The sequence below is a fragment of the Lethenteron reissneri genome, chromosome 19 (genome assembly GCF_015708825.2).
Source record: "Lethenteron reissneri isolate LAM-NWPU_2019-01 chromosome 19, ASM1570882v1, whole genome shotgun sequence".
NCBI classification, from domain to species: Eukaryota; Metazoa; Chordata; class Hyperoartia; order Petromyzontiformes; family Petromyzontidae; genus Lethenteron; species Lethenteron reissneri.
Genome location: NC_083797.1, coordinates 953,413 through 979,073, shown reverse-complemented (window position 1 = coordinate 979,073; position 25,661 = coordinate 953,413). Strand labels below are relative to the sequence as shown.

Sequence of the window (25,661 nt, the reverse complement as noted above, 5' to 3'; positions counted from 1 at the left end):
AAATTAAGCCTGATTTTGTCCTAGTTTTTTTCCCTATCTAGATGTATGATTAACGCGTTGTTGTCATACGCTCTGAAAATGGTTCTTTCCCGAAACGTCGCCGATTATATTTTTCCATTTCAAGCCGTACAGCGTGATTGACGAATGTGTTAACTTTGTTGTACAGTACTGTCAGTACAGTAGTGTAATTTAAACGTGCGTGGTACGGCCCCGAGAGGAGACGGAGCTGAGTGGAGCTGTCTGGACCAGCGGTGTCGAGGTCGGCCTCTGTGGAGGAGGAGGCTCGTCAAGGAGGCTACAGGGCAGTGCCAGGCTAGGTTCACTGCGAGGCTACTGGGCAGTTGGAGGCAGTCGCCCTCCAACAACAACGGAGGGCGGAGGAGCGACGCTCACAACAACGAGCGGATCGCCGGTGGCTAAAGCATAGCAAGTTGGCACAGTAGGGGGCACAGGTGGTGCATCAGCCAGTCATCTCGGTCATCTCGGTCAGTCGACCCGTGGCACCTGCTGGGTCTGCCCCGTGACCTGCCAGCGGGCCATCGACACTTCACGTGGCCTCAAGGTGCACCTAGCCTGGCACAAGCGTCGTGGTGACGTCGTGGCGAATGGCGGTTGTTGCATCAGCTCAGTCGGTCCACCCATGGGCAACCTGGACCTGTTCTGTAACCTCCTGTCAACACGTCACGTCACCCCAACGCGCACCTAGCCTGGCACAAGCGCCGCGGTGACGTCACCGCCACGTGGTGGTGAACGGCGCCTGTAGTGGTGTTGTAGTTGTTGTGGTTGCTGTGTGGTTGGGGTTGTGGTAGTTGTAGTGGTTGTTGTAGTTGTGGTTGTAGTTGTTGTGGTTGCTGTGAGGTTGGGGTTGTGGTTGTTGTGGTTGTTGTTGTGGTTGTTGTGGTTGTGGCTGTGAGGTTGGGGTCGTGGTTGACGTTACAAGCGCTGGTGCGGCAGCGACTCCCGGCGCCTTCGATAGCTCAGTTGGTAGAGCGGAGGACTGTAGAGGAGACGCCGCCACCTGCAGCATGCTGCTGCTGCTGCCGCTGTGAGCGCAGCGCGCGGTCATCCTTAGGTCGCTGGTTCGACTCCGGCTCGAAGGACGATTTTTTTTTTGTTACATCGCGAAAACATATACACGTGTCGTTAAACCCGCCACCACCCGACACAGCCAATTAGTAAGGTTCGTCACGTAAACAGAACGTGGCCAGTTCGTTACTATCACATCACACAACCGCTTGTGTGTTGGAGAGCAAATCCACAAACACGACCCGTCCCGTAGCCGCACGCCACGGGTGGCGATGCCCTCTTCTGTAATGCCCCACGAAGCCCCGCAGTGTCTCAATGTAGAACAGCGCGTTGTGCTGCTACGAATGTTGTTGCCGTTGTTGCTGTTGTTATGTAACCACCACCACCGCCTGCGCCACTCGCTGACACTGGGGCCCCGTCAATGCCGGCGGCCTCTGGTTTGAGTGAAGACAGCGCCACCTCGCGGAGAGCCCCTCGCACCGCTCCGAGCGAGGCCACCGCCTCCCCACCCCCCACACCCCCCACATTCCCCCTCTCCATCCTGCACAGCCTGCCCCTCCTGCCTCTTCCTCCTCCTCCTGCTGCTGCTGCCTCTTCCCTGTGTGCTGCCTGCCTCCTGCGTGCGTTTGTAACGGCAGTCGCATCGCCATCTCCCCAACCATCAACCATTACCACAGCCATCACCACCATCATCATCATCACCATCATCGTCGTCGTCGTCGTCTCTACCAGCCGTCAGCGGTGACATCGCAGCCTTCGCTCGAAGCTTCGGGTCGGCAAGGACAAGCGACGTATCTGTGAGTACAGCGGTGTGTGTGGGGTGTGTGTGTGGGGTGTGTGTGTGGGGTGTGTGTGGGGTGTGTGTGGGGTGTGTGTGGGGTGTGTGTGGGGTGTGTGTGGGGTGTGTGTGGGGTGTGTGTGGGGTGTGTGTGGGGTGTGGGGTGTGTGTGGGGTGTGTTGTGTGTGGTGTGTGTGGTGTGTGTGGGGTGTGTGTGTGGGGTGTGTGTGGGGTGTGTGTGTGGGGTGTGTGTGGGGTGTGTTGTGTGGGGTGTGTGTGTTGTGTGTGTGATGTGTGTTGTGTGGGTGTGTGTGATGTGTGTTGTGTGGGGTGTGTGTGTTGTGTGTGATGTGTGTGTGTGGGGTGTGTGTGTGATGTGTGTGTGTTGTGTGTGTGTTGTGTGGGATGTGTGTGTTGTGTGTGATGTGGTGCACACACATGCACACGTGCGTGTGCATGTGTGTGCATGTGTGTGGCACGATGACACACACACGTGTACTGCCACACACACACGTGTGTACTGACACACACGTGTACTAACACACATACACGTGTATTGATACACACGTGTACTGACACACACACACGTGTACTGACACACACGTAGATTGCATGTGAGATGCATGCAGGGTTTTTGTGGATTGACCAGTCACTCAGCCACGCATGCACAAAGGAATACATTAGTGCTGGCGATGATTGTTGTGGCGGATTGTTGGGGATGGGTGGGGTGATGGCGACCCGCCCATCACACACGTACACACGTACACACACACGTACACACGCACACACGCACTCACATCGCATGTTACATGTTACGTGACACTGCGTGATGCATCACCCATCTCGCACCGTGCCGTCACATCGCCTGTTACCGCACGACTAACACCATCTACCACTCCACCACCACACCATCTACCACTCCACCACCACACCATCCACCACTACCACACCATACACCACACCACCACACCATACACCACACCATCCATCACACCATCCATCACACCACCACCACACCATCCACCACCACCACACCACCACATCATACACCACCACCACCACACCATCACACCACCACCACACCATCACACCACCACCACCACCACACCACCACACCATCCACCACCACACCATCCACCACACACCACTCACCACATATCACTCACCACATCCACTCACCACACACCACACATCACCAACTACATCACCAACCTCCCATCATCCACCCACGTGATGACCACTACGCCAACGCAATCCACGTCGCCTGATGCGTCTCGTCCACTCACGCGCCCCCCTTGCCCCCCCCCATCCCAAATTACTGGGGTCATTTGAGCCCCCCTCGCTCGTGAGGCATCTCCATCAGGGGCCTCACCCCCTCCCCCCTTCATCCCCTCGCCCCCCGCGCGGGTCCCCGTGTCCCTGTTTAGCGGTGTGGATCCAAATAGCCCGAGACGCGCCGCCGCCTCCTCCTCCTGCAGCAGCAGCAGTAGTAGCAGCAGCTCCATCCTGGAGATCAGATGGCGAGTGCGGGGGAGGGGATGGGGGAGGCGAAGGGGGCCTGGGAGCGTGGCCAGGGGTCTGGGTGGGACGCTGAGGGGGTTGCTGAACTGTTGGGGGGGGGGGCAGTCCCCTTTAGCTGCACTGTGTAGATGGGGTTGCGTGTGTGTGTGTCAGGGGGTCTCTGTGTGTGTCAGGGGGGTCTCTGTGTGTGTCAGGGGGGTCTCTGTGTGTGTCAGGGGGTCTCTGTGTGTGTGTGTGTCAGGGGGTGTCTGTGTGTGTGTCAGGGGGTGTCTGTGTGTGTGTCAGGGGTCTCTGTGTGTGTCAGGGGGTCTCTGTGTGTGTGTGTGTGTCAGGGGGTGTCTGTGTGTGTGTCAGGGGTCTATGTGTGTGTGTCAGGGGTGTCTCTGTGTGTGTCAAGGGTCTGTGTGTGTGTGGGAGGGGGTCTTTGTGTCTCTGTGAGAGGGGTCTCTGTGTGTGTGTCAGGGGGTGTCTCTGTGTGTGTCAGGGGGTCTCTGTGAGGGGGGTCTGTGAGGGGTCTGTGTGTGTGTGTCAGGGGGGTCTCTGTGTGTGTCAGGGGGGGTCTCTGTGTGTGCGAGGGGGTCTCTGTGTGTGTGAGGGGGTCTCTGTGAGGGGGGTCTGTAAGGGGTCTCTGTGTGTGTGTCAGGGGGGTCTCTGTGTGTGTCAGGGGGGGTCTCTGTGTGTGTGGGAGGGGGTCTCTGTGTGTGTCAGGGGTGTCTCTGTGTGTGTGAGAGGGTCTCTGTGAGAGGGGTCTGTGTGTGTGTGAGGGGTCTCTGTGTGTCAGGGGGGGTCTCTGTGTGTGTGGGAGGGGGTCTCTGTGTGTGTGTCAGCGGGTGTCTGTGTGTGTGTCAGGGGGGGTCTCTGTGTGTGCGAGGGGGTCTCTGTGAGGGGGGTCTATGAGGGGGTCTCTGTGTGTGTGTCAGGGGGTGTCTCTGTGTGTGTGTCCGGGGGTCTCTGTGAGGGGTCTCTGAGGTACAGGGGACATCATCTCGGTGCCCACAGCGTGACGTTGTTAGCGCGACAGCCCAACTCTGACCTCTGACCTCTTCATCGTCTTCCACGATGGTGGGGGTCCCATCTCACGTGATTTCACGACCATTATTATTGTTATTATTATTACTGCTACGATTGTTCCGCTTGTTTATCCAGACAAATCATCACCCATTCTCAAGACTCATCCTCAGGAGGGTCCCGCCGAGTTTTCGCAGCGACAGGGAGGGCTGGCGTGCGAGATGAGTCCCTGTCCACCATCCCCACTTGAGGTCATTCGCCGTGTAACTGTTCACGTGTGGACCCGGCACACGATGGCACTGCTCTTGCGAGTGTCGTCATGGGGATCTTCAGCGAAGGTCCCAACTGTGAGGCAGACGGAACGAGGCAGTGGTCGTGATACCTCCGTCGTGGCTGTGTTCTGCCGTGCGTGAGCAATGCCCCATTTGTCTCCCCGCGCGGTCTGCACGCACAATGCCTGCGAGTGACTCCGACTCCTCTCCTCCCTCGCCTCATGGCGTCTCTCCAGCCTCACGCCACCGTTAGTCAATCTCACCCGGGGGTGATTGATGGGACGCGTTATAAGAAAATTACTTTTAGATGTTTTCTTTTTACGTGGAGGGGCATGTGTAGGAAGGAGACGTGGTCTGATTTGTTTTCCTCTTACGTTCTGCACAGCGACATCAATGGTTATTTTGTGTTACGTTTCGTATAATTTTGCCTTGCACCAGGACCCGTAACTAACAGAGGGGGCCCTTGCATGGCAAACAGTCTGGCAGTCCCACCAGCATTGGCTCAAGCAAGCGTGCCACTGCTGATGAGTCACTGACTGTTGAAACCGTGATGAAGAACCAATGCTGCTGGCAATCATTCCACTCCCAGAAAGGAAGGCCGCGTGGCTGATGGGATGTGTGAAAAAAAAGTTTATTTTTACAACGTGGAGCGATCTACACTCATGGGAAATGCTTACAGTCAGCCCTCGTTTCACGAGGTAGAAAGTGCGGCATTAAGCGAAAACAATTAACCCCATAAATAATATAATGATAGAGCTTGGCGAGATGCGATGCACCACTACGCACGCCACTCGGTGAGATGGCGGGGCAAACCACTGAGGCTACGCCGCCGCATTACTGTATCATTCCATGTACTGTATCACTGCACTGCTCAGCCACGCAGCCCAAGAAAGTAGTTCGTCGTCGCCCGCTCAGCAACCGCGTTATGACGGTGCTCGTTCCGCGTTGTAACGGGAGAACCGCCTTATAGCGAAATGGAAGAACTGCGCTGTAGCCGAAAAAGCGTTGTAGTGTGTTACACGAGGACTTAACCACGCTTGTATATTTTACCACCAGCCGTGCACCTTGACAGCTCCCGTGGCTATAAATACGGCGGCCAGCGGAACCCAAGCGCCGCGTCACCACGGCGGCTAACTCCCACGCAGGGCCTCTCCCGTTTTAAACCCTGACCCCTGGGGGTCACGGGCCCGCAGCGTCTCCGCTGGAGCGCCGCTGCCCGGATGTTTTTGGCTAAGTGTTGAATTCGTTTGCCACAGTGGCGAGATGTTAACTGCCTCGCCAGGTATGCAGGAGATCGTAGGGTTCGATCCCAACCCTGACGCCTGCTGTGTATTTGGAGTTTGTATGTATCTCTCTCTTCCCGTGGTCGCATGGATTTTTCTCCAGGTCCTCCGGGTTTTCCATCCGCAAACACGCATTTAGAGTATTTGGCTGCTATACTATTTCCACGTGATGATCTACGTTGTTGAGCTATCATTTGTGGCCAGCTCACTTCTGAAAAAGAGCTATACAGCTCAGTGGACCTTACCTGGTATAAAAAAAAGTTTTTTACTTTTTAGTTTGAGCGAGGCGCACCGGTACGATCCAGGCCTCTCGTCTGTCGCGAGTGAAGCAAAACGTACCTAGTATTTTTTGTTTACGGTCAATAAACACCGCTCAATTAACGAGGGCGGCCGCGTGGATTTTAACTGCGAACCTCTTCAGAAAATGGCAAATGAACGTACCCCGGCTTGGCCCTGTGACTGCCCCCCTCCGACAGGGTCGTGGTGAAGCATCGCGCTTGTCCCCTGATCCTCCCTTCCTGTAGGGAATCGAGTGTTGCCCCCTCGCATGCGTGGGTTTTCTCCGGTGCACCCCGGTTTTACTCTCTTTATTAATCGGCTGAAAATATCTCTAAATATAGAGGACGGCAGAGTTTGGGCCAATGTTTGGAGTGCCGGCTCCTCACCGCCTGGCTGCTGCTGTTACCTTCCCGCTAGTGCCTGGGGATCCTCGGCGATTGCGAGTGATGCTTTGTGCACGAACGGCGAAGCTATAGATTCAACTGAACATTATTATGGAGATCCATAGATGCCCATAGAGACTCAGAGATCCGTAGGTACTAATAAAGACCCATAGAGACTTATAGAGATCCATGGAGACCCATAGAGATTGAGAGTTCCATAGAGACTAATATAGACCCATAGAAACGTATATAGGTCTATAGAGACTCATAGAGACCAATAAAGACTTGTAGAGACCCATAAAGACGTATGGAGACCCATAGAGACGTATAGAGACCCATAAAGACTTATAGAGATCCATGGAGCCCCAGAGATTCATCGAGACGCTTAAAGCTATTATATAACCTAACAGAGCAGTGTCATCATTCCCCTTGATTTTTTTTTCATATGAAACAAAAACCACTCTCCTCCGTAAACCAAGAGAAGATTCGCTGCAGTGCGGCGTCCCCTGGCAGGCGCTGCCGTCGGTTCGGGGAGATTGCTCGGCGCGACGGCGGCCGGGGTGGATTCCCCCCCTCGTCGATCGCCCGAGAGCCGCGGTCGGTGCAAGCCGGCTGCCCCCTGCCCACGGGGCCGATTCCGTGCTCCCTCCTTTGGCCGTCGGTCCTGTCCACGGCGCACTCGCATTTACCCGGTCGCTGTGACGTTCTCGAACTTGAAGAAGGGCTATTGCCCGAGACGTCGCCTGGTACTGTACATCCCCTGCTCCCCATAGATATGGGCACGCGTTTAGCGGTTGGCTAGCACGGTTGGCTACGCACATGAAGGACTTACCATACAATAATTATAATTACATTGAGGGCAAAATTCTATCCTTGGCAAGGAAGCAACACTCGACACGTTCCATGCCAATAACCACACCGAGTGTGTGAGTGCGTGTGTGCTGCCTTACCAGGGACAACATATATTCTTGTACTGTTTAATAATTATCACTTAGAGGGATTTGTCAACCCACTGCTGGGTTAAAATGTCTCGTCACGCAGTATATCAGTCGGGTGGGGTGTGGTGGCTGAATGACCATACTTCACCATGCTGGTCAGTGGGCATCAAGTGCTAGGGGCCATGCGACCAACCACTGCCGCCCTCACTCGCCACTGATGTGCGTGTGTGCTGCACGTTGAACTTCCTTCGCACCGTGCCACCGATACCTTAACTTGGGCCAACGGGGCGTCGTGCTTGCGGTGGACGTTTGGGTGCCGTCCCGCCTCAAACTGGCTCAACACCGCCACCACCAGCGCCTCCTCCCCCTGCCCTCTGTCCTGCCCTCTTCTAGAAGCCCCCCCCCTCCGCAGGTCCGTCCCGACCCTGCCCCCCCATAGAACTTGAAAGTCAAATGATGCAACCGCGAGAGAGTGGCGGAGGCTTGAGAAACATCCGGCTCGGTTTTGGTGAAACTGGAGGAGGCCGTGCAGTTCAAAGGTCAGAGCCGGCACTGCTGCTGCTTAAACTATAAGCTTAACTATTTTTATTTTATCAGGTAAGACCCACTGAGCTATAGAACTTTTTTTCAGAAGCGAGCTGGCTATCGCAAATGATAGCTCAACTGAGTGGCTTATCACGTGGACATTTATAGCAGCCAAATAATGGAAAGTCAATTCTAAATGCAGACGGGAAAACCGGAGGACCCGGAGAAAAATCCACGCTACCACGGGGAGAGAGACACGCAAACTCCAAATATACATTCGGCGTCAGAGTCGGGATCAACCCCACGGCCTCCTGCATACCAGGCGAGATGGGTAACATCTCCTAGCCACCGTGGCACCCCCAATGCTGCTGAGGTCCTGCGGGGCTCCAGTCTGGGTTTTAGCCGCTGCCTGGCGTTGAACCGGCTTCCCAAGTGTAGGGAGTTCATGGTCCCAGCCTGGTCACCATAGACTCACCCAGAGACCCGTAGACTCGTACAGAGACCCGTAGACTCGCACAGAGGCCCGTAGACTCGTACAGAGATCCATATACACTCATAGACTCACTTAGACGAGTCTGTGATGAGACCGGCTTCTAGAGTGTCACAGTGAGCTTGATGGTCTCACGCGGAGGAGGCTCTTGCCCAGTCTCCGCGACTGTAATTGCCCGGGAACGCGCACCCCCTGACCTGTCAGGAGACCCGGCAGGAGGCAGGGTAGTGGCCTTGGGCTGGCTGGCCTAGGGCTGTCAGTGACTGGTGGCTTTGTGGTTGAAGGCGCCTGGGTGAGTTTAAATGGACGGGGACCGAGGCTGAATGGCCCCAGTGGTAGTGCTGATGGCTGACACTAACGGGCAGTGGTAGTGCTGATGGGTGACACTAACGGGCTGTGGTAGTGATGAAACAAATATACGATGGGTGACGTTTCGGGGCAATGGCTCGTGTTCACATTTATGTGCTATGAAGAAGGGCCATTGCCTGAAACGTCGCCTATTTTATAATGTTTTCATATTAAGGCCACACCTTGGGTTGTCACTGACAGTCGGCGTCGCCGTAGTTGGCTCTGCTTGTGCTCCAATACAGAAGCAGAAGCTGCAGCCGCAACATTCGCAGCAGCAGCGGCAGCAGCGTCACCACATCGTTTCTTCATCAGCGCTGGACCGCGCGGTCCGGAAGTGGAAATATCCATAATAGAGGTGTGTCGTGAAAGCCGCCACGACCCGACACAGCCAACTAGTAAGGGTTGTCACGTGAACAGAACGTGCCAATTCGTCACTAGTACAGCACTAACCGGTTGTGTGTTGGAGAAGATCACGCCGACGTGGTGTTAAACTTGGTGGCAGTGTATTTCCCATTTTCTCTGATACCGCTTTGAGTTGTTTTTATTTTCTATAAGTAAATCAGTGAGATCTAAATTATAGATCAAAAATATATCATGTAAATCAGTGAGATCTAGATTATAAATCAGTAATATCTATTATGTAAATCAGTGAGATCTAGAATATAAATAAGTAATATATATGTCAATTAGTGAGATCTATAATATAAATCAGTGAGTTCTGTCATGTAAAGTAGTAATATATATAATGTAAACCAGTGAGATCTATAATATAGATAAGTATCGGCCGTTACAATTCGCTACCATTGCTCTTCGTGGCAAAAAAACATCCCCAGGCTCTCGTTAAAAACAACGACGAACGGGGGGGGGGGGGGGGGGGGGGGCACGGAATTATCCCAATGACTTGGGGACAGGACCTGTCGGTGACGTCCAGGGCCAGGGCTGGGTGGGGCACGGATGCAATCGGCGGTGTGCCGATAAGATAGTGGCAGGAGGATAGTGGCATGATAGTGGCTGACAAAGGACGTTTCATTCGCATGGCATGAACAGTTTTCTCGCTGGCGTGAGTTTGGGGTTGTGTGTGTGTGTGTGTATCTGTAAGTTGCCATGGGAGCCGACTGCCAGTAACCATCCCGGGTTTACACTCTCTTCCGGCCGTGGCTGCGTGCGTGTGTCTCCATGTGTGTCTGGGTCGACTCAGCCTCAAATGAGTAGCTGGTGCGGTGTGTAAACATCGCCACTGGGGAGACAAAGGGGGCCGGGTGTGGTGCTGGCCACCCAACTCCTCGTGTGCCGTACCGGCCTTCATAGGTGCTCACTAACAGCACTTGCCCCAACAGTCTCTTGAGGCTATACGGGGGATCTTTGTCTCTGTGTGCGTGGCATCTTGCATCCAACAGTGTAGGGGGCACGTTGACAGCGCGAGGCTGCAGGCATTGTGGGACGGGTACAGGCCTCGGCACGTTGCGCGATGAGTGAGCACCAACCGTCGTGCTCACTCATCCACCAAGTGGCCATAACCTGCCTGGGAGAATCGCACCGGTGGCGGTGGCGGTGACTTCTACGCTGCTGCACGTGGTTGTCAGTTACCCAGCGCAGTGTGGATGGCAGCAGCAGCAGCGAGGGTTAGTGGATCACCGCACAGACGGGCTGTGGAACTCCCTTCCACGTGGGTGGGGGTCGAGGAGGAGCTGTACCCTGGCACTGCCAGGAGAAGCGAGTATGGCACGAAATAAAGTCTCCACCTGTTCAGTCTGTATGTGATACAGTGTTGCCCCCTCGCATGCGTGGAATTTCTGGGGGTGCTCCAGTTGCCTCACACACCGATAAGCACTCATTGTGAATTGGCCGATAACACCTTCATATATAGAGGACCGCAAAGCTTGGGGGGGGGGGGACAATTGTTGGTGTCCTCACAGGCGTAGCTGCTGCTGCTGCCTTCCCACTCCTCGTCTGTGGCTCCTCTTCCTGGCACCTCTGAGTCGTCCTCCGTCTCTCTACGAGAGGCTCGCTGAGTCTCGCGGCTCTTCTTCAGGAGGGTCCTGCTCCAAGGGGCGTGTGGACGAGTCGGGGCAGTGGGTCGCACGTGGTGGGGAAGGCGAGGACTGGGAGGAAAAACCGACCACACACCCCAGGAGGGTCCTTCTCGAAAGCCTCGCACAGATGAATTCAATAATCCATTGCTGTACTGCCACCACTTATCCAATTCGTATCTGTGCATGTATGTGTCTCTATCTGTGTGTCTATGTGTGTGTGTGTATCTTGCCAGTTAACTCAAGTCAGTCAACCCATAGCACCCGGGACTTTCCCGTGTCCTGCCAGCACCAGCATACAATTTGTTTAAAATCTATTTAAATATTTGCTTTCCAATGGCTGTCCAGGGAGTCGAATGGCACAGAGCAAACGACACCGCAGTGACACGCAGTGACATCTACAACAACATGCAGTGGTGGGACCCGGAGGGGAGGGGTGGGTTGGGGCTACTCTGTGTGGATGCCTCTGCCCCAATTAGCGCCGCGTGGGGCTGAGTGGTCGTGGGTCAGCCTCTCCCGGCCCACGTCTCCCTCCTCGTCAGCGGCTCGTGACCGCGTGCTGCAAATTGAATTGCGGGAGAAATCTGAGATCCGCAATCGGAAATGAGCGACGACGATGCCGACGACAATTACGGCAGCCAGTGTGTGCTGCCGAATGACCACATCGCCCAGAAGAACAATGATACTTAGAACTAATTGAGCGCATGTGGTACTGGCGCTGTGGTTTGTGCAGCAACAGGGCGACCAGCACGCAGCAAGGCGCGCTGCCGCTGTGTCTCGCAGTCTGCAGTAGCTTCACAACAGGGGTACGATGTTATTGCTGCTGCTGTTGTTGCTGCTGTTGTTGCTGCTGCTGTTGTTGCTGCTACTGCTGTTGTTACTGCTGCTGCTACTGTTGCTGCTGCTTCTGGTGTTGTTGTTACTGCTGCTGATGTTGCTGCTGCTACTAGACCGGGAGTATTGCATCTGACACCGTGACATCGAAGCGCCCCCCCCCCCCAAAGCACGGGGCCCGGGGCAGTCGCCTGATTCGCTGTACCCCAAGGTTGCAGTGGCCTACTCTTGCGAACCACGTCCCGGGATCTCTAACGTCCACTGCGAGTGAAAGCAGGCGACCCTTGGTAGTAGGAGTATGTTATACAGTTAGTACACACACACCACACGATTATAAACTAGAAAAAAATATATTTTACTAAGTAAGCCCCACTGAGCTATGCAGTTCTTTATCGGAAGCGACTTGGCTATCACAAATGATAGTTCAACGAAGTGGCTTATCACGTGGACATTTATAGCAGCCAACTCTAAACGCGTGATGTTGTTGACTGTAAATGTGGAGGGAAAACCCGAAGAGCCTCGAAAAAAAATCTACTCGATCACGGGGGGAGAGAGAGAGAGACACGAAAACTTCAAATATATACACAGCAGGTGTCAGGGTCGGGATCAAACCCACGACCTCCTGTATACCAGGCGAGGTAGTTAACATCTCCTAGCCACCGTGGCGCCCCACTAACCGGGGCTGCCTGCCGGATTTACACCTCGAACGGTTCCAGCGAGCACGGGACGCGCGGGTGTGTCCGCCCCAGCGCGCTCGCAAGCTCAGCAGGTCTGAGCCTGGACAGCGCCTGGCACACGCGCGGCTGGGGCGGAGAGGTGGGGCAGCGGTTAGCGCAGCGCGGCGCACACAACCTGCACCAGCGCGGCGGGGAAGCCTGGTCAGTGCAGCGAGGCCTTCGTCATCCAGCAGTGGATTGGCAAGGGACTTCAAATTAATATCCATGTACTGTATATATGTACTGTATATGTTCACGTTTGATGTATACGGTGCTGTCTATCATTCATGTCCATCTGTAGGGGCAAGTGCTCATTAACACAAAGACAAAGACCCCGCCGTGTAGCCTTAACAGACTGTTGGGGCAAGTGCTCATTAACACAAAGACAAAGACCCCCCGTATAGCCTTAACAGACTGTTGGGGCAAGTGCTGTTAGCGAGCACCTATGTAGGCCGGTACAGCACACGAGGGGGTGGGTAGCCAGCACCACGCCCGGCCGCCTTTGTCTCCCCAATGGCGATGTTTACACACCGCACCAGTTACTCATTTGAGGCTGAGTCGAACTTGGAGAGTCCCAGGACTGGTTCACACGCACACAAAGAGAGACGCTTTGTTAGTGCACAATGCCGCCGTGTTCGGAACAGACACAAGGCAGGCAGAGGCAACCCCCCAACCCTCCACCCCAGCCCCCCTCAACCCCCCACCCCTCCCCCCCAGCCCCCCTCAACCCCCCACCCCTCCCCCCAAGCACCCCCCCCCCTGCCCCCCCTGCTGTGATGACTGCGTGAGACGGGGCGCTGCAAACACTGGCAGCAGCTGTGTCCCACACCCGACACTGCACCCTGTTACAGCCACAGACCCGCTGATGAGCTGTGTGTTGTTGAAGCCGGGCAGTGCGATGGCGGGCTCACTGATGAGCTGTGTGTATTGGAAGCCGGGCAGTGTGATGGTGGGTTTGCCGATGAGCCGTGTGCATTGGAAGCCGTTGGTCCGCGCCGTCCCGATGCTGGAATTTGGTTCCACAGCTTCGAGTCCGCGGCTCTTAGCCGCAGGAAACTGGGTCGGGCTGGGAAGGGAGGTCCACATCTGGGCTGCGTGCGATCCCAGGGGGGTGTGGGGGGGAGGGGCTCACGGGAAGGGGGGGTCACGGGAAGGGGGGTCACGGGGGAGGTCAACCGCACCCTGTGATGCCCGCGTCGTTCACGAGCCGCTGCAAAAACTACGCGCGCTGCTCGTGCGTGCAGAGATGCACTGCCCCCCCCGCTCCTCGCCCCATTGCCAGCCCCCCCCTTCCTCCCCTCCCACTCGCGCTGAGTGCCGGGGGCGCTGTGGCATTGGGCGGAGAGACGGGGGGTGCGGGGTGGGGCTCACGACACCAGAGTGCTTCTCGTATAGGGGCCATCCATTTAGTGCGCACGCATGGAGGGGGAGGGGGGGTTCACCCAAATGTGTTCGCTTGCGTATGGGGGGGGGGGGGGTCTGCTGACAATGTACGTCGCATAGGAAACGGTGGGGGGCGGGGGGTGAAGCATCGATAATAATTCGTCTACTTTGGCCTTCAAATGAGTTAGATAGACGGCGGTGGACTATCTGTTTGGTCGTTTCTGCGTTGATTAAATATCGGCCGTTCTATAGGATTCGGGGGAGGGGGGGGGGCGCCAGGCGTCCGTACGCAGGTGGGGGGGGGGGGGGCTAAAAAGTCCGCGTGCGTACAGGGACGGGGGGGAGGGGTCAGGTTTTGACAGATTTTTGAGTACCTACTCAATGGATGGCCACTTAGCTGGGTTGCGCTCTATTGGATTTGGGGGTTTTCAGTCTGGGTTTTGATTTTTGTAGCCTGGGATCTGGGTGTTTGAGGGTCGAGGATTTAGGGTCTGGGTTTTGGAGTCAGGGTTCTGGGATCTGGGGGTCTAGGTTCTGAAAGTTCGGGGGTGGATATCGGGTTCTGTGGGCCGGGGTGTTGGGACCGGGCCGAGTCGGGGGTGGCAGCAGCAGCAGCAGGAGCAGTAGCAGCAGAAGCAGCAGGAGCAACAGCAGCAGGAGCAGCAGCAGTAGTAGCAGCAGCAGGAGCAGCAGCAGCAGGAGCAGCAGTATTAGTAGTAGTAGCAGGAGCAGCAGCAGGAGCAGCAGGAGCAGCAGGAGCAGCAGCAGTAGTAGCAGCAGCAGGAGCAGCAGCAGCAGCAGTATTAGTAGTAGTAGCAGCAGCAGTAGTAGCAGCAGCAGGAGCAGCAGGAGCAGCAGCAGTAGTAGCAGGAGCAGGAGCAGCAGCAGCAGGAGCAGCAGTATTAGTAGCAGTAGTAGTAGCAGGAGCAGCAGCAGGAGGAGCAGCAGCAGTAGTAGCAGCAGCAGTAGTAGCAGCAGCAGGAGCAGCAGCAGCAGGAGCAGCAGTATTAGTAGTAGTAGCAGCAGCAGTAGTAGCAGAAGCAGCAGGAGCAGCAGCAGGAGCAGCAGGAGCAGCAGGAGCAGCAGGAGCAGCAGCAGTAGTAGCAGCAACAGCAGGAGCAGCAGCAGCAGGAGCAGCAGTATTAGTAGTAGTAGCAGCAGCAGGAGCAGCAGGAGCAGCAGCAGTATTAGTAGCAGTAGTAGTAGCAGCAGTAGTAGTAGCAGCAGCAGGAGCAGCTTCCTGTCCGCGTGTTCCTCCCCGCGGGGTGTGCGGCAAAGCGCATCGACGCTGTGCCACACACAAAGACAAAGGTCCCCCGTGTAGCCTTGACCAGATCGACGGGGGCAAGTGCTGTTAGCGCGACGGGGTGGTGTACTCCTAAACTGAATCTACCTCGGGCAGGCTCGGGACCGGTGAAGACAATCGTCGCTGATGTTGGTCGTGAGCGGGAATTGAACTCGGGTCACCGGTTTCATATCGCAGCGCGCTGTCCACACACGGACACACACACACGCACACACAATGACACACACACGCGGATAAAGATAAATATCCCCCGTATAGCCTTAACAGACTGTAGGGGCAAGTGCTGTTAGCGAGCACCTATGAAGGCCGGAACGGTACACGAGGGGGTGGGTGGCCAGCACCACGCCCGACCGCCTTTGTCTCCCCAATGTTTACACACCGCACCAGGTACTCATTTAAGGCTGAGTCGACACACGGACACACACACGGACACACACACAATGACACACACAATGACACGCACAATGACACACACACAATGACACACACAATGACACACGGACACACACACACAATGACACACGGACACACACACACAATGACACACGGACACACACACACAATGACACACGGACACACACACAATGACACACGGACACTGGGCACGGCTGGATGAGAGAGGAACCCGGGGTGGTTGCTGGCAGACGGTTTCCATGGTAACCCCCTCCCCCACATCCACGAGCCCCCACCCCTCAGGGCAGCTCGGGGCTCATTTGGGGTGCTGCTGCTCGCGACCCCAAGGGACTCCCCCTGAGACATCTGCACCCCCCCCCTCTCACCCCCCTTCGCACTCACTCACCCCCACACACCCCCCCCCCCTCACACTCACCCCCACACTCACCCCCATACTCACTCACCCCCACCCCCACACTCACCCCCACATTCACCCCCACACTCACACTCACCCCCACACACCCCCCCCTCACACTCACCCCCACACTCACCCCCATACTTACTCACCCCCACATTCACCCCCACACTCACACTCACCCCCACACTCACCTTCATACTCACCTCGCTGCGGTTATTTGTCCTCAATGAGCAAATCTCGAAGTGCTACTCAGCAACGCATTCTCATAGACCAGTCACAGTCGTAGCTATTTGGTTGTCTGTTCCGGACAGCCAGCTCCTGCCGCTACGTTGGGTTTTTATCTTACCATGTTTGCAGCCGATGATGAGTCGTGTTTATCATTCACGTGGGGAGGAAGCGTGAGCAATAACCACGGCAACCACCACAGTAATCACCATGGTAATCACCACGGCAACCACCACAGTAATCACCATGGTAATCACCATGGTAATCACCACCACTACGCGGTGCGTGGTGGCAGGCGGTGCGTGTCAGGCGAGGAGGAGGAGGAGGGTCGCGATGGCGGTGAACGTGTACATCACGCCCGTCACCATGGACACGCTGAGCCGGCACGACATGCTGGCCTGGATCAACGACTCGCTGCACCTCAACTACACCAAGATCGAGCAGCTGTGCTCCGGCGAGTCGCACACCACACACGCGCACACGCGCACACGCGCACACGCGCACACAGACACGCGCGCACACACAGACACGCGCACACAGACACGCGCGCACACAGACACAAGCGCGCACACACAGACACGCACACACAGACACGCGCGCACACAGACACGCGCGCACACATAGACACGCGCACACAGACACGCGCGCACACAGACACAAGCGCGCACACACAGACACAAGCGCGCACACAGACACGCGCGCACACAGACACGCGCGCACACACAGACACGCACGCACACACAGACACGCGGGCACACAGACGCGCGCACACAGACACAAGCGCGCGCACACAGACAAGCGCGCGCACACAGACACGCGCGCACACAGACACGCACGCACACAGACACGCGCGCACGCAGACACGCGCACAGACAGACACGCACGCACAGACAGACACGCACGCACATACCACACGTGCACACAAAGACAAATATCCCCCATATAGCCTGAACAGACTGTTGGTGCTGTTAGAGAGCAGCACCTCTGAAGGCCAGAACACACTGCACTAGGTACTGCGCACCAGGTACTCATTTCAGGCTGAGTCGACATAGGGGAGGCCCAGGACCGGTTCACATAATCGTCACTGGTGTTGGCCTTGAGCAGGAATCGAACTCGGGCCCCCGGCCTCGTAGTGCAGCGCGCTAACCGCTCAGACAGACACGCGTACACACGAGTAACAGTTGACGATGTGATGCCCTTCTGGAACGAGTGGGATTGTCACGTGATTCACTCTCCTTGGCCATATAAATGATTAATTTGGTGTAACTAAAGCTCTGCTATCTGAGAGTGGTGCCGATTGTGCCCTCTCCAGAGCTATCCCTGGGGTACGGAAAATCGGGGAGTGTCTGAAAAGCAGCAATATAGCTCGGTGGCCCTGACTTGGTAGAGTAAACAAGAGTTCATCGTTTAAAATAGAGTCTGTTCTCCTATAACGCGGTAGTTGCCTTTCTGAAGAACACTGCGGTATGGAAACATCGCGTTATAATAAATAATACGTAATATCGGGAACGGCACAGTCCGCAACGAGCACGTGAGATGCATACGCAGGCCGAACAAAGACTGAGGCACGCGGGGAGCATCTAGAAGCATCCGGCGGCATCCCGGTGCCTTGCGCGACGCTCCGCACAGGGAGCCGCACGACCGCTCATTCCTGCTCGCGCGACGTAGTTCCGTTCACTCGATCGCGCTACTGTATATCCAATTCGCATCCGCGTCATAAAAATACGCGTTCCCGAATACATTCGTCGCACTATATTCATTTCGCGTCACGATACCACGCAGCGTTAGGGGAGAACAGGCTGCAGCTTCGTTCATTTACCCCCGGGCCCCGCACTCAGCCTATGGACGTCCCTGGCCCTCTGTGTGACCCCGTGACCTGTGGTGGTCCTGGCCCTCTTTGTGACCCCGTGACCTGTGGTGGTCCTCTGTGTGATCCCGTGACCTGTGGTGGTCCTGGCCCTCTGTGTGACCCCTGTGACCTGTGGTGGTCCTGGCCCTCTGTGTGACCCCGTGACCTGTGGTGGTCCTGGCCCTCTGTGTGACCCCGTGGCCTGTGGTGGTCTCCCCCACGCACACACAGGCGCCACCTACTGCCAGTTCATGGACATGCTGTTCCCGGGCTGCATCTCCCTCAAGAAGGTGAAGTTCCAGGCCAAGCTGGAGCACGAGTACATCCACAACTACAAGCTGCTGCAGGCCTCCTTCAAGCGCATGAGCGTTGACAAGGTGCGGGAGAGAGTTGGGGGGGGAGAGTGGGGGGAGTGTGGGGAGAGTGGGGGGGGGGAGAGTGGGCGGGGGGAGTGTGGGGAGTGTGGGGAGGTGGAGGAGGGGATCGTGGACGAGAGCTGCTATGAGTACGCGTGGCCAGGTCGCTTCTGACAGGGAGCTACACAGCTCAGGGCGGCCTTACCTGGTGAAATGAAAATAGTTTGTTCGCGATCGTTGACACGTCGGACGTGTCGCCCCTACCCCCCACCCCCAGATCATCCCGGTGGACTAAGCTGGTGAAGGGCAAGTTCCAGGACAACTTCGAGTTCCTGCAGTGGTTCAAGAAGTTCTTTGAGGCGAACTACGACGGGCGGGAGTACGACCCCGTGGTGGCGCGTCACGGCGTGCACGCCACGCCGCCGCCCAACCACGGCGAGCAGATCTTCAACAAGCCCAAGCGGCACAGCACCCCGCCCGGTACGGGCACGCGGGCGTGTGTGTGTGCCACCCTCTACACATAGTTGCCAAGAACCGTGCTGGCCTTCATAGGTGCTCGCTTACAGCACTTGACCCAAAAGTCTGTTGAGGCTATCAGGGAGGTCTTTGTGTGTATCTAGTGAGGAGCGGTGGCAGATTGGTGTGTTTAGTTTGTAGTCCTTCCCCCGCACCTCTGATTAGCACGTACGGTGTGAAAGAAGTTGAACGTACACATGTACACGTATTGCGCTACAGATCCGGCCACTAGAAAAGATTCCCGTTCATGAGCAACAAACAGTGGCGAAGATCAGAACGAATCCCGGCCCCCCCTAAGTCAACTAAGCCAGGCGGAGTGCTGGCCTTCGTAGGTGCTCGCCACCGCGAACATCACTTGCCCCAAACACTTTTTGAATGCTACCCGGGGGACCTTTGTCTTTGTGTGTACGTGCAGCGGCCGCCCCGAAGGCCACGTCTGTGTCTCCGGCCCCGCGGCCTACCAGCACCCCCGCCCGCTCCTCCCCACACAGCAGCAGCGGGGGGGGCGGCACCCCCCAAGGCAAGCCCAAGGCTGGAGACGACGCCCAGATGACGGAGCTCAACCAGCAGGTTCCTCTTCCTGTCCCTCTCCCCGCGTGATCGCATCTCACCCACCCACTCACTCACCCTGTCGCCCACTCACTTGACGAACAACTTAACGGACCCTCCCCGTGGCACTGACCCCACGGACCCTCCCCGTGACACTGACCCCACGCACCCTCCCCATGGCACTGACCCCACGGACCCTCCCCGTGACACTGACCCCACGGACCCTCCCCATGGCACTGACCCCACGGACCCTCCCCGTGACACTGACCTCACGGACCCTCCCCGTGACACTGACCCCACGGACCCTCCCCGTGACACTGACCCCACGGACCCTCCCCGTGACACTGACCCCACGCACCCTCCCCATGGCACTGACCCCACGGACCCTCCCAGTGACACTGACCCCACGTGCGTGCAGATGCTGGAGATGAAGGTGAGCGTGGAGGCGCTGGAGAAGGAGCGGAACTTCTACTTCGGCAAGCTGCGCGACATCGAGACCATCTGCCAGGACTTTGACGCGGAGACCAACCCCATGGTGACGCGCGTGCTGGACGTGCTCTACGCCACCGAGGTGAGAGCCAGGGGGGTGGGGGGGGCGCCCCGGGGTCTCCCGCCGCCGGGAGTCGAAGGCGGCACTGCCGCCACCCTCGGACAAACGCTCCCGCGGCCGGCTCCGTACCAACCACCTGCCCCCCACTCCTGCCCCCCACTCCTGCCCCCCTCCACCCTCGCGTTGAACGGTGCTAATCAGAGGTGCGGGGGGGAGGACAACAAACTAAAGACAAGAAGCAGTTGGAGAGAAATAAAGAAATTAGTTCGAGGGAATCAGCAGAAAGAGACGTGAGGCGAGCTGCGGTGTGGTGAGTGGACGAGTTAGTAAGGTGGACGAGTGGGTGGGTGAGGTCATGGTTGTGCGGGTGAGTGAGAGTGATGGCTATTGTGAGCTGCAGTGTCATTGCGGTTGAACGCAGCATGATGGATGAGACGGAACAGTTCAGTGTCTAGTAGCCCGAGCCCTCAACACTGGTGGAGGAGGAATCAATGAGAGAACAGTAACCAAGGTAGACGTAGTAGCGATAGAAGAGTGATAAGGGAGGGACCGCTATCGAGCGAGTGAGCGGAGTGACTCGTTGCTACATCGTCAATCACCCCGACTGCCACTTCGCTCTGAGGTCCTCCTGAGTGCAGCAGTGAGGGAAGAACTCTAGGAACAAACAAAGATCCCCCGTATAGCCTTAAACAGACTTGTGTGGCAAGTGCTGTTAGCAAGCACCTTAGACGGTCAACAGGGCACACGAGGGGGTGGGTGGCCAACACCGTGCCTGGCCACCTTTGTCTCCCTCGTGGCGATGTTTACACACCGCACCAGGCACTCGCTTGAGGCTGAGTCGACCTACGGGTGGCCCAGGATCAACGCGAAATCGAGTTGCCAGGTTCGAGTTGCCAGGTTCGTAGCGCAGCCCTTTGACCGCTAGCCCGGACACACCGTGACGCCGGCGGCTCACGGCGCTGCGTCCGCGGCGATCCGCCGTGCGTCTCCCTCCCTCTCTGCCCCAGGAGGGCTTCGCCGTCCCAGAGGAGGAGGAGGCGGGGGAGCACGCCGACTCCGGGGAGCAGGAGATCTACTGAGGAGCGCCGCTGAGCGCCGTGGTGGCGGTGACGGCGTCTCCAGAAGGCGCCGTCAGCGGGGAGAGGCGAACACACGGCACGCGTGGCCTGCTGCTGCTGCTGCTGCGCTCGCTTGCATGGAGAGACACGCGGACCCCCCCGCCTCCATCCCCTCCCCCCCCACCTGCAGAGACACCCCCCCCCCACCCACCCCCTACTGTGTACCGTACCCGTCAGGGCTGCATTAATCTTAGCCAAGTAATGTCCCCGTAGCGGGCACACCACATCCAGTATAGCTCTCTCACGACGGTTGTGGCGGCTGCCTGGCCGCGCGTGCCACCTCCCGGAATCCGTGCGTCGACAACGACCCGGAAACCATTCGGCAACAGGAGCTCTGGCCCCGCTAGCGCCGCTGCCCAGTCCCCTCCTCACCTCCTCCTGCACCACCTCGTCATCCACCTCTACATCCACCTCCTCCTCTTGCACCACCTCCTCATCCATCTCCTCATCCACCATCTCCTCATCCGTACCCGAGAGGAGGAGGAGGAGGAGGGGCCGGTGGCTCCGCGTGGCTGGCGCCGCGGGGGGCCCACGGCGCCAGGACGCAGCCAGCAACGAGCGGAGGTGGCGCGAGGGGGCGGGCCTGGGGCCGCCAGCGAGGGCCCCAGGGAGGCGGCGGTGGCCCTCGAGGTCCCGGCGGGCGTGGAGCGGTCGCTCGTCGCGACCGTCGCCCTCCGTGTACATCTTGTCTTTGTTTTCTGCGTCGCGGCAACGGCCGCGGAGTCAATCGGCAAACAGGCAATTTTACACAAACGGGGTTTGTGAACGTAAGAGTGCGTGTGTACGTGTGTATGTGGTCAGGAACAGCACTTGCCCCAACAGTCTGATAAGGCTATAGGGGGGACCTTTGTCTTTGTCTCGTCTCTGGTCAGTAGTCACCCCCAAGGCCCCACCCTGTCATTCGTCCCTTAGGCTCCCGTCGCCTCAGCAAATGGCGACGACTATTACGTCCAATGATATTAACGATTCTAACGATGCAAAGGATGGTAACGATGATGACGACGACGACGGTAATATTAATGTGTATAGTGACACGTTCAGGGTATGATGCCACAGATGGCTTGCGGTGGGGAGCGGAGTTGGTGGTGGTTGAGCGGATTCCATCGCTCGGGCGACGTCTGACGCAGAGCCTCCGTAACCAACCACACCGCCTCGTCCACCCCTCGTCCCCCGCGCCTATGGCTGTGGCGTTGTTTTTGTAAACATTCGCTCCCTGATGTTGCCTTCCCCTCTCCTTTCTTACCCTGCCTGGTGGTAACCCCCCCCCCCCCCCCCCCAGGCCGCCCCCCCCCCCTCACCTCACCTCCTCGCTTGTAAAATACCTCCGGCAGGCAGCGTCGTGCGGGAAGGGGGCGCGCGTGTACGCGGGGCCGCTCGCCACGACCCCTCGGCGCGTCGGTTCGCTTGGGCAGTCGCCGCCGGCGGCCCCTGCTTGACCTGCGGCACCGCTTTGCGTTGAAAGTGAAAAATCGCCCCCCCCCCCCCCCGTCCCAGATTTTGGACAAATTGATCGAATCGCGGGCGGTCTTCACGTGGCCACCCCAGGTTGTCCGCTTTGTAGGTGAGCCATTGCCCATTTTAAACACGTGCAGTTTAACAAACCGTGTTATAACAAACCATATTTGGTGGCCAGGCAGAATGCCCTCTGCCAATTGCCACTGATTTCCTTAAAACCGCTTTTTGTGTTTAGTTCGTTGTCCTTCCCCCGCACCTCCGACTAGCGCGGTTTGGTACGTACGCTGCAAAAGAAGTTCAACACACATACACGCATCACCATCGGGGCGGTGACACGGCCTAGCCCACGGATCGGAAACCTGCGGCTCCGGAACCGCGTACGGCTCTGCAAGAACTGCATCGTGACGGGATTGAGGACCAACCGTCACGCATTCACGTTGCATTGGCGGCGCCTGAAATATCGAGGTGGTTTATTTTATTTTGTATGCCGACCCTGCCCAGGGTGGTCACGCTGCATCCGCCGCTCGTTGCTGCAGAGGTTCGCGTTTCGAACGCAGCGGCCGCCTTGGTTAATACTGCCGTGTGGCATCAACCGTTACAATACCGCCGTCTGATTTCGCTCGCAGTCGACGTTAAGAGACCCCCCCCCCTCCCCCAGCGGGTCCCGGCGTCGCGGTCCACTTTTTTGCCGACGTTCAAAAGAAACGGCGCAAGTCACAAACACACGTGGCAGTAATCATTACCCCTCCCCCCGTCCCCTCCTCCAGGTCCCTCCAGAAAATGTAGCCATTCATGAGACTCGGTGAAAGCTTCGGCTCGCGTTATCTTCCCAGCTGAACGTGATTTAAACAATAAAAAAGTGTCGCGGTTCCAAGTTGGCGGGCAGTAGTTGCTCCTCGTCGCCGGTGACGATTGCCCTGAACCCGCGTGTCCTGACCCCACATGTCCTGACCCCACGTGTCCTAGCCCCACGTGTCCTGGCGCGCCACCGCCTTGACAAGGGGGCACTTCAATGCGAAGTGAGTACAGAAAGTAGGCTGGGCCGTCGAGTTATTTATTGATTCCCCTGGTCGTCGTGCGCGTGTGTGTATATACATGGAGGCTCGTACTTGCTGCGCCACAGTTTAGTTTGTCCCACCGTTTTTTTTATTTTAAAGGGTTAAACGTTATCGGTACGTCGGGAGTTCGCATTTCTTACACAGTTAACGAGACGGATGCTCCCTCGGTGGCGGCCGTGTTTTGTAATCACCTGGACGTTAACCCTCGCTCTCTCTCTCTCTGCCGTCTCGTCCGATGTCATTCACACGTAACGATAAAAGTTGTACTGTATATATTATAAATATTAAAACAAACACAAAAAAACCGCTGCTGTTTATGCCACTCGTTTCATTCTTCGTCGCAGAGGGTAGTCCCGAGTCTCCACCACCACCCAACACCAAACTCCATTCACTCAAGGACGTTGATCGCCCCCTCCCCCCAGCCCCCACCTACTGGCAGCGGACTGATGCCCGCTCGCAGCCCAGACAGGGACAGCTGCCACTGGGGGTGCCCCTTTTCAAATGTCCTCTGAGATGTGTAATGCGATGGAAGCCACAGGTTGCATCGAAGGCGCTCTTGAGATGCGCCGGGCTAAACGTGATGGTGCTACGCTTGGTCCTACACGCCAGGTTGGTGTTCTGTGAACTCTAGAATCTAGATAGTTGACCTGTGACCTCAGGCTCTGGATCACTCGTGCCGTCTCCTCAACAGACGGCAACATCAGCCAGCCACTCGCTCCCGAGGGGTGGCGACTTCCTCCAATGTTTGAGGCACAGCAGTCCCAGCGTGGTCAACCCGCACCTCCGATTAGCATGGTTGGCTACGTACGGTGCGAAAGAAGTTCAACATAAGTACAACCCCACCTGCCCCATGATGTTGTCTGAGCTGAGAGGTTTCTGCGCCCCCCAAGACCTCAGAGAATTGGTCAGCAAATCTGCAAACCAGTTCTTTGGGGATCGGAGATTGGATAACCGCTCTTTCCCTTAAGGGTGTTAGTATAGATACGGCACTGCAAGTTACTATTTTGATGGAATTAAAGAGTGTCGTGTGATCGCGAGCTGCTAAGGCAGTTTTCATCTCATCAGCAACCTGCAACCACCACTCCTACTATTTGTACCTTCGTATGTATGTTGAACTTTATAAAATCCTTTATATTAAGTTCACTTGCTTGCTTGCTTGCGCGCTTACGACCGTGCAAATCTTTCGGTCGTTTTTAACCCACTCCCCGTGATCCAATCGAGCTGACATTTTGCACACAGACTCGTTGTGCGTGACAATTTATTTTCGTGAAAAAAAAATTCTAAAATTTTTTCACACCACACGGAGCCAATCGTGCTGATGGGAGGTGCGGGGGGAGGGCCTTCTCTCGCAGGGAGAGAATATGGCTCGAGAGGCGCCAGGGGGAATCGTAGACACGTGGCGAAGGCAGTCACGACACGAGATCGGCGCCAACGGTCGCCCACGCTCTGCAGTCCTCTGTACGTTAAGGTGTTATCGGCCAACTAATGATCCTGTGGAAACCAGAGCACCCAGAGAAAACCCACGCGTCGTGTGAGGGGACAACGCTCGATCCCATACAGACGGAGCAGGTGGAGTCCACTTTGTTTGCTTTGCCACCTTCTGGCAAGCCCAGGGCATGGCTCCTCCCCGACGCCTGCGGTCACCAACCCTCGATACTCCACCATGCTGGGTTACGGGCGTCCACAGCCAACACCTCCTGGGCTAAAGATGGCATTGTCTCTGCGAGTCTATTGGTCTCTATGCGAGTCTATGAGTCTCAATGTGAGTGCATGCATCTCTCTGTAATTCTTTACTGATTTTTAGAAGCGGGGTGGGTTGGGGTGAGGTGGGGCGGGGGCTACTCTCACCGACAAGACGCCGTCAGTGTGAGCAAGGCCGCCACACATTGTAAACCATTGGGGGGTTGACAGCAGCACGACGACGATGGGAGGTGTCCTCACTCGCTGTGGACTGTCGGGGCCGCACTGAAGGCCACCAGGGGCCGCCCGTAGCCCGCAGGGCCCTGCAGTGAAGCACGCGGGGCGCGCCCGGAACCCCAATCCTGGCCACGCCG

General features: G+C 57.0%; 1 protein-coding gene and 1 non-coding gene across 2 annotated transcripts; both read left to right on the top strand.

The window, feature by feature from the left end:
• Positions 1 to 78: 78 nt before the first annotated feature.
• Positions 79 to 23,903, top strand: LOC133344130 (microtubule-associated protein RP/EB family member 3-like). The gene is given in 8 exon segments (XM_061554120.1): positions 79 to 1,823; positions 16,452 to 16,610; positions 18,237 to 18,382; positions 18,639 to 18,653; positions 18,655 to 18,841; positions 19,293 to 19,447; positions 19,845 to 19,997; positions 20,984 to 23,903. Coding segments are annotated over 7 exon segments (849 nt in total). The 5' UTR covers positions 79 to 1,823; positions 16,452 to 16,489; the 3' UTR covers positions 21,056 to 23,903.
• TRNAY-GUA (transfer RNA tyrosine (anticodon GUA)) lies at positions 967 to 1,100 on the top strand. Its single transcript has 2 exons — positions 967 to 1,003; positions 1,065 to 1,100. It is a non-coding gene; the product is annotated as a tRNA-Tyr (tRNA).
• Positions 23,904 to 25,661: the final 1,758 nt, after the last annotated feature.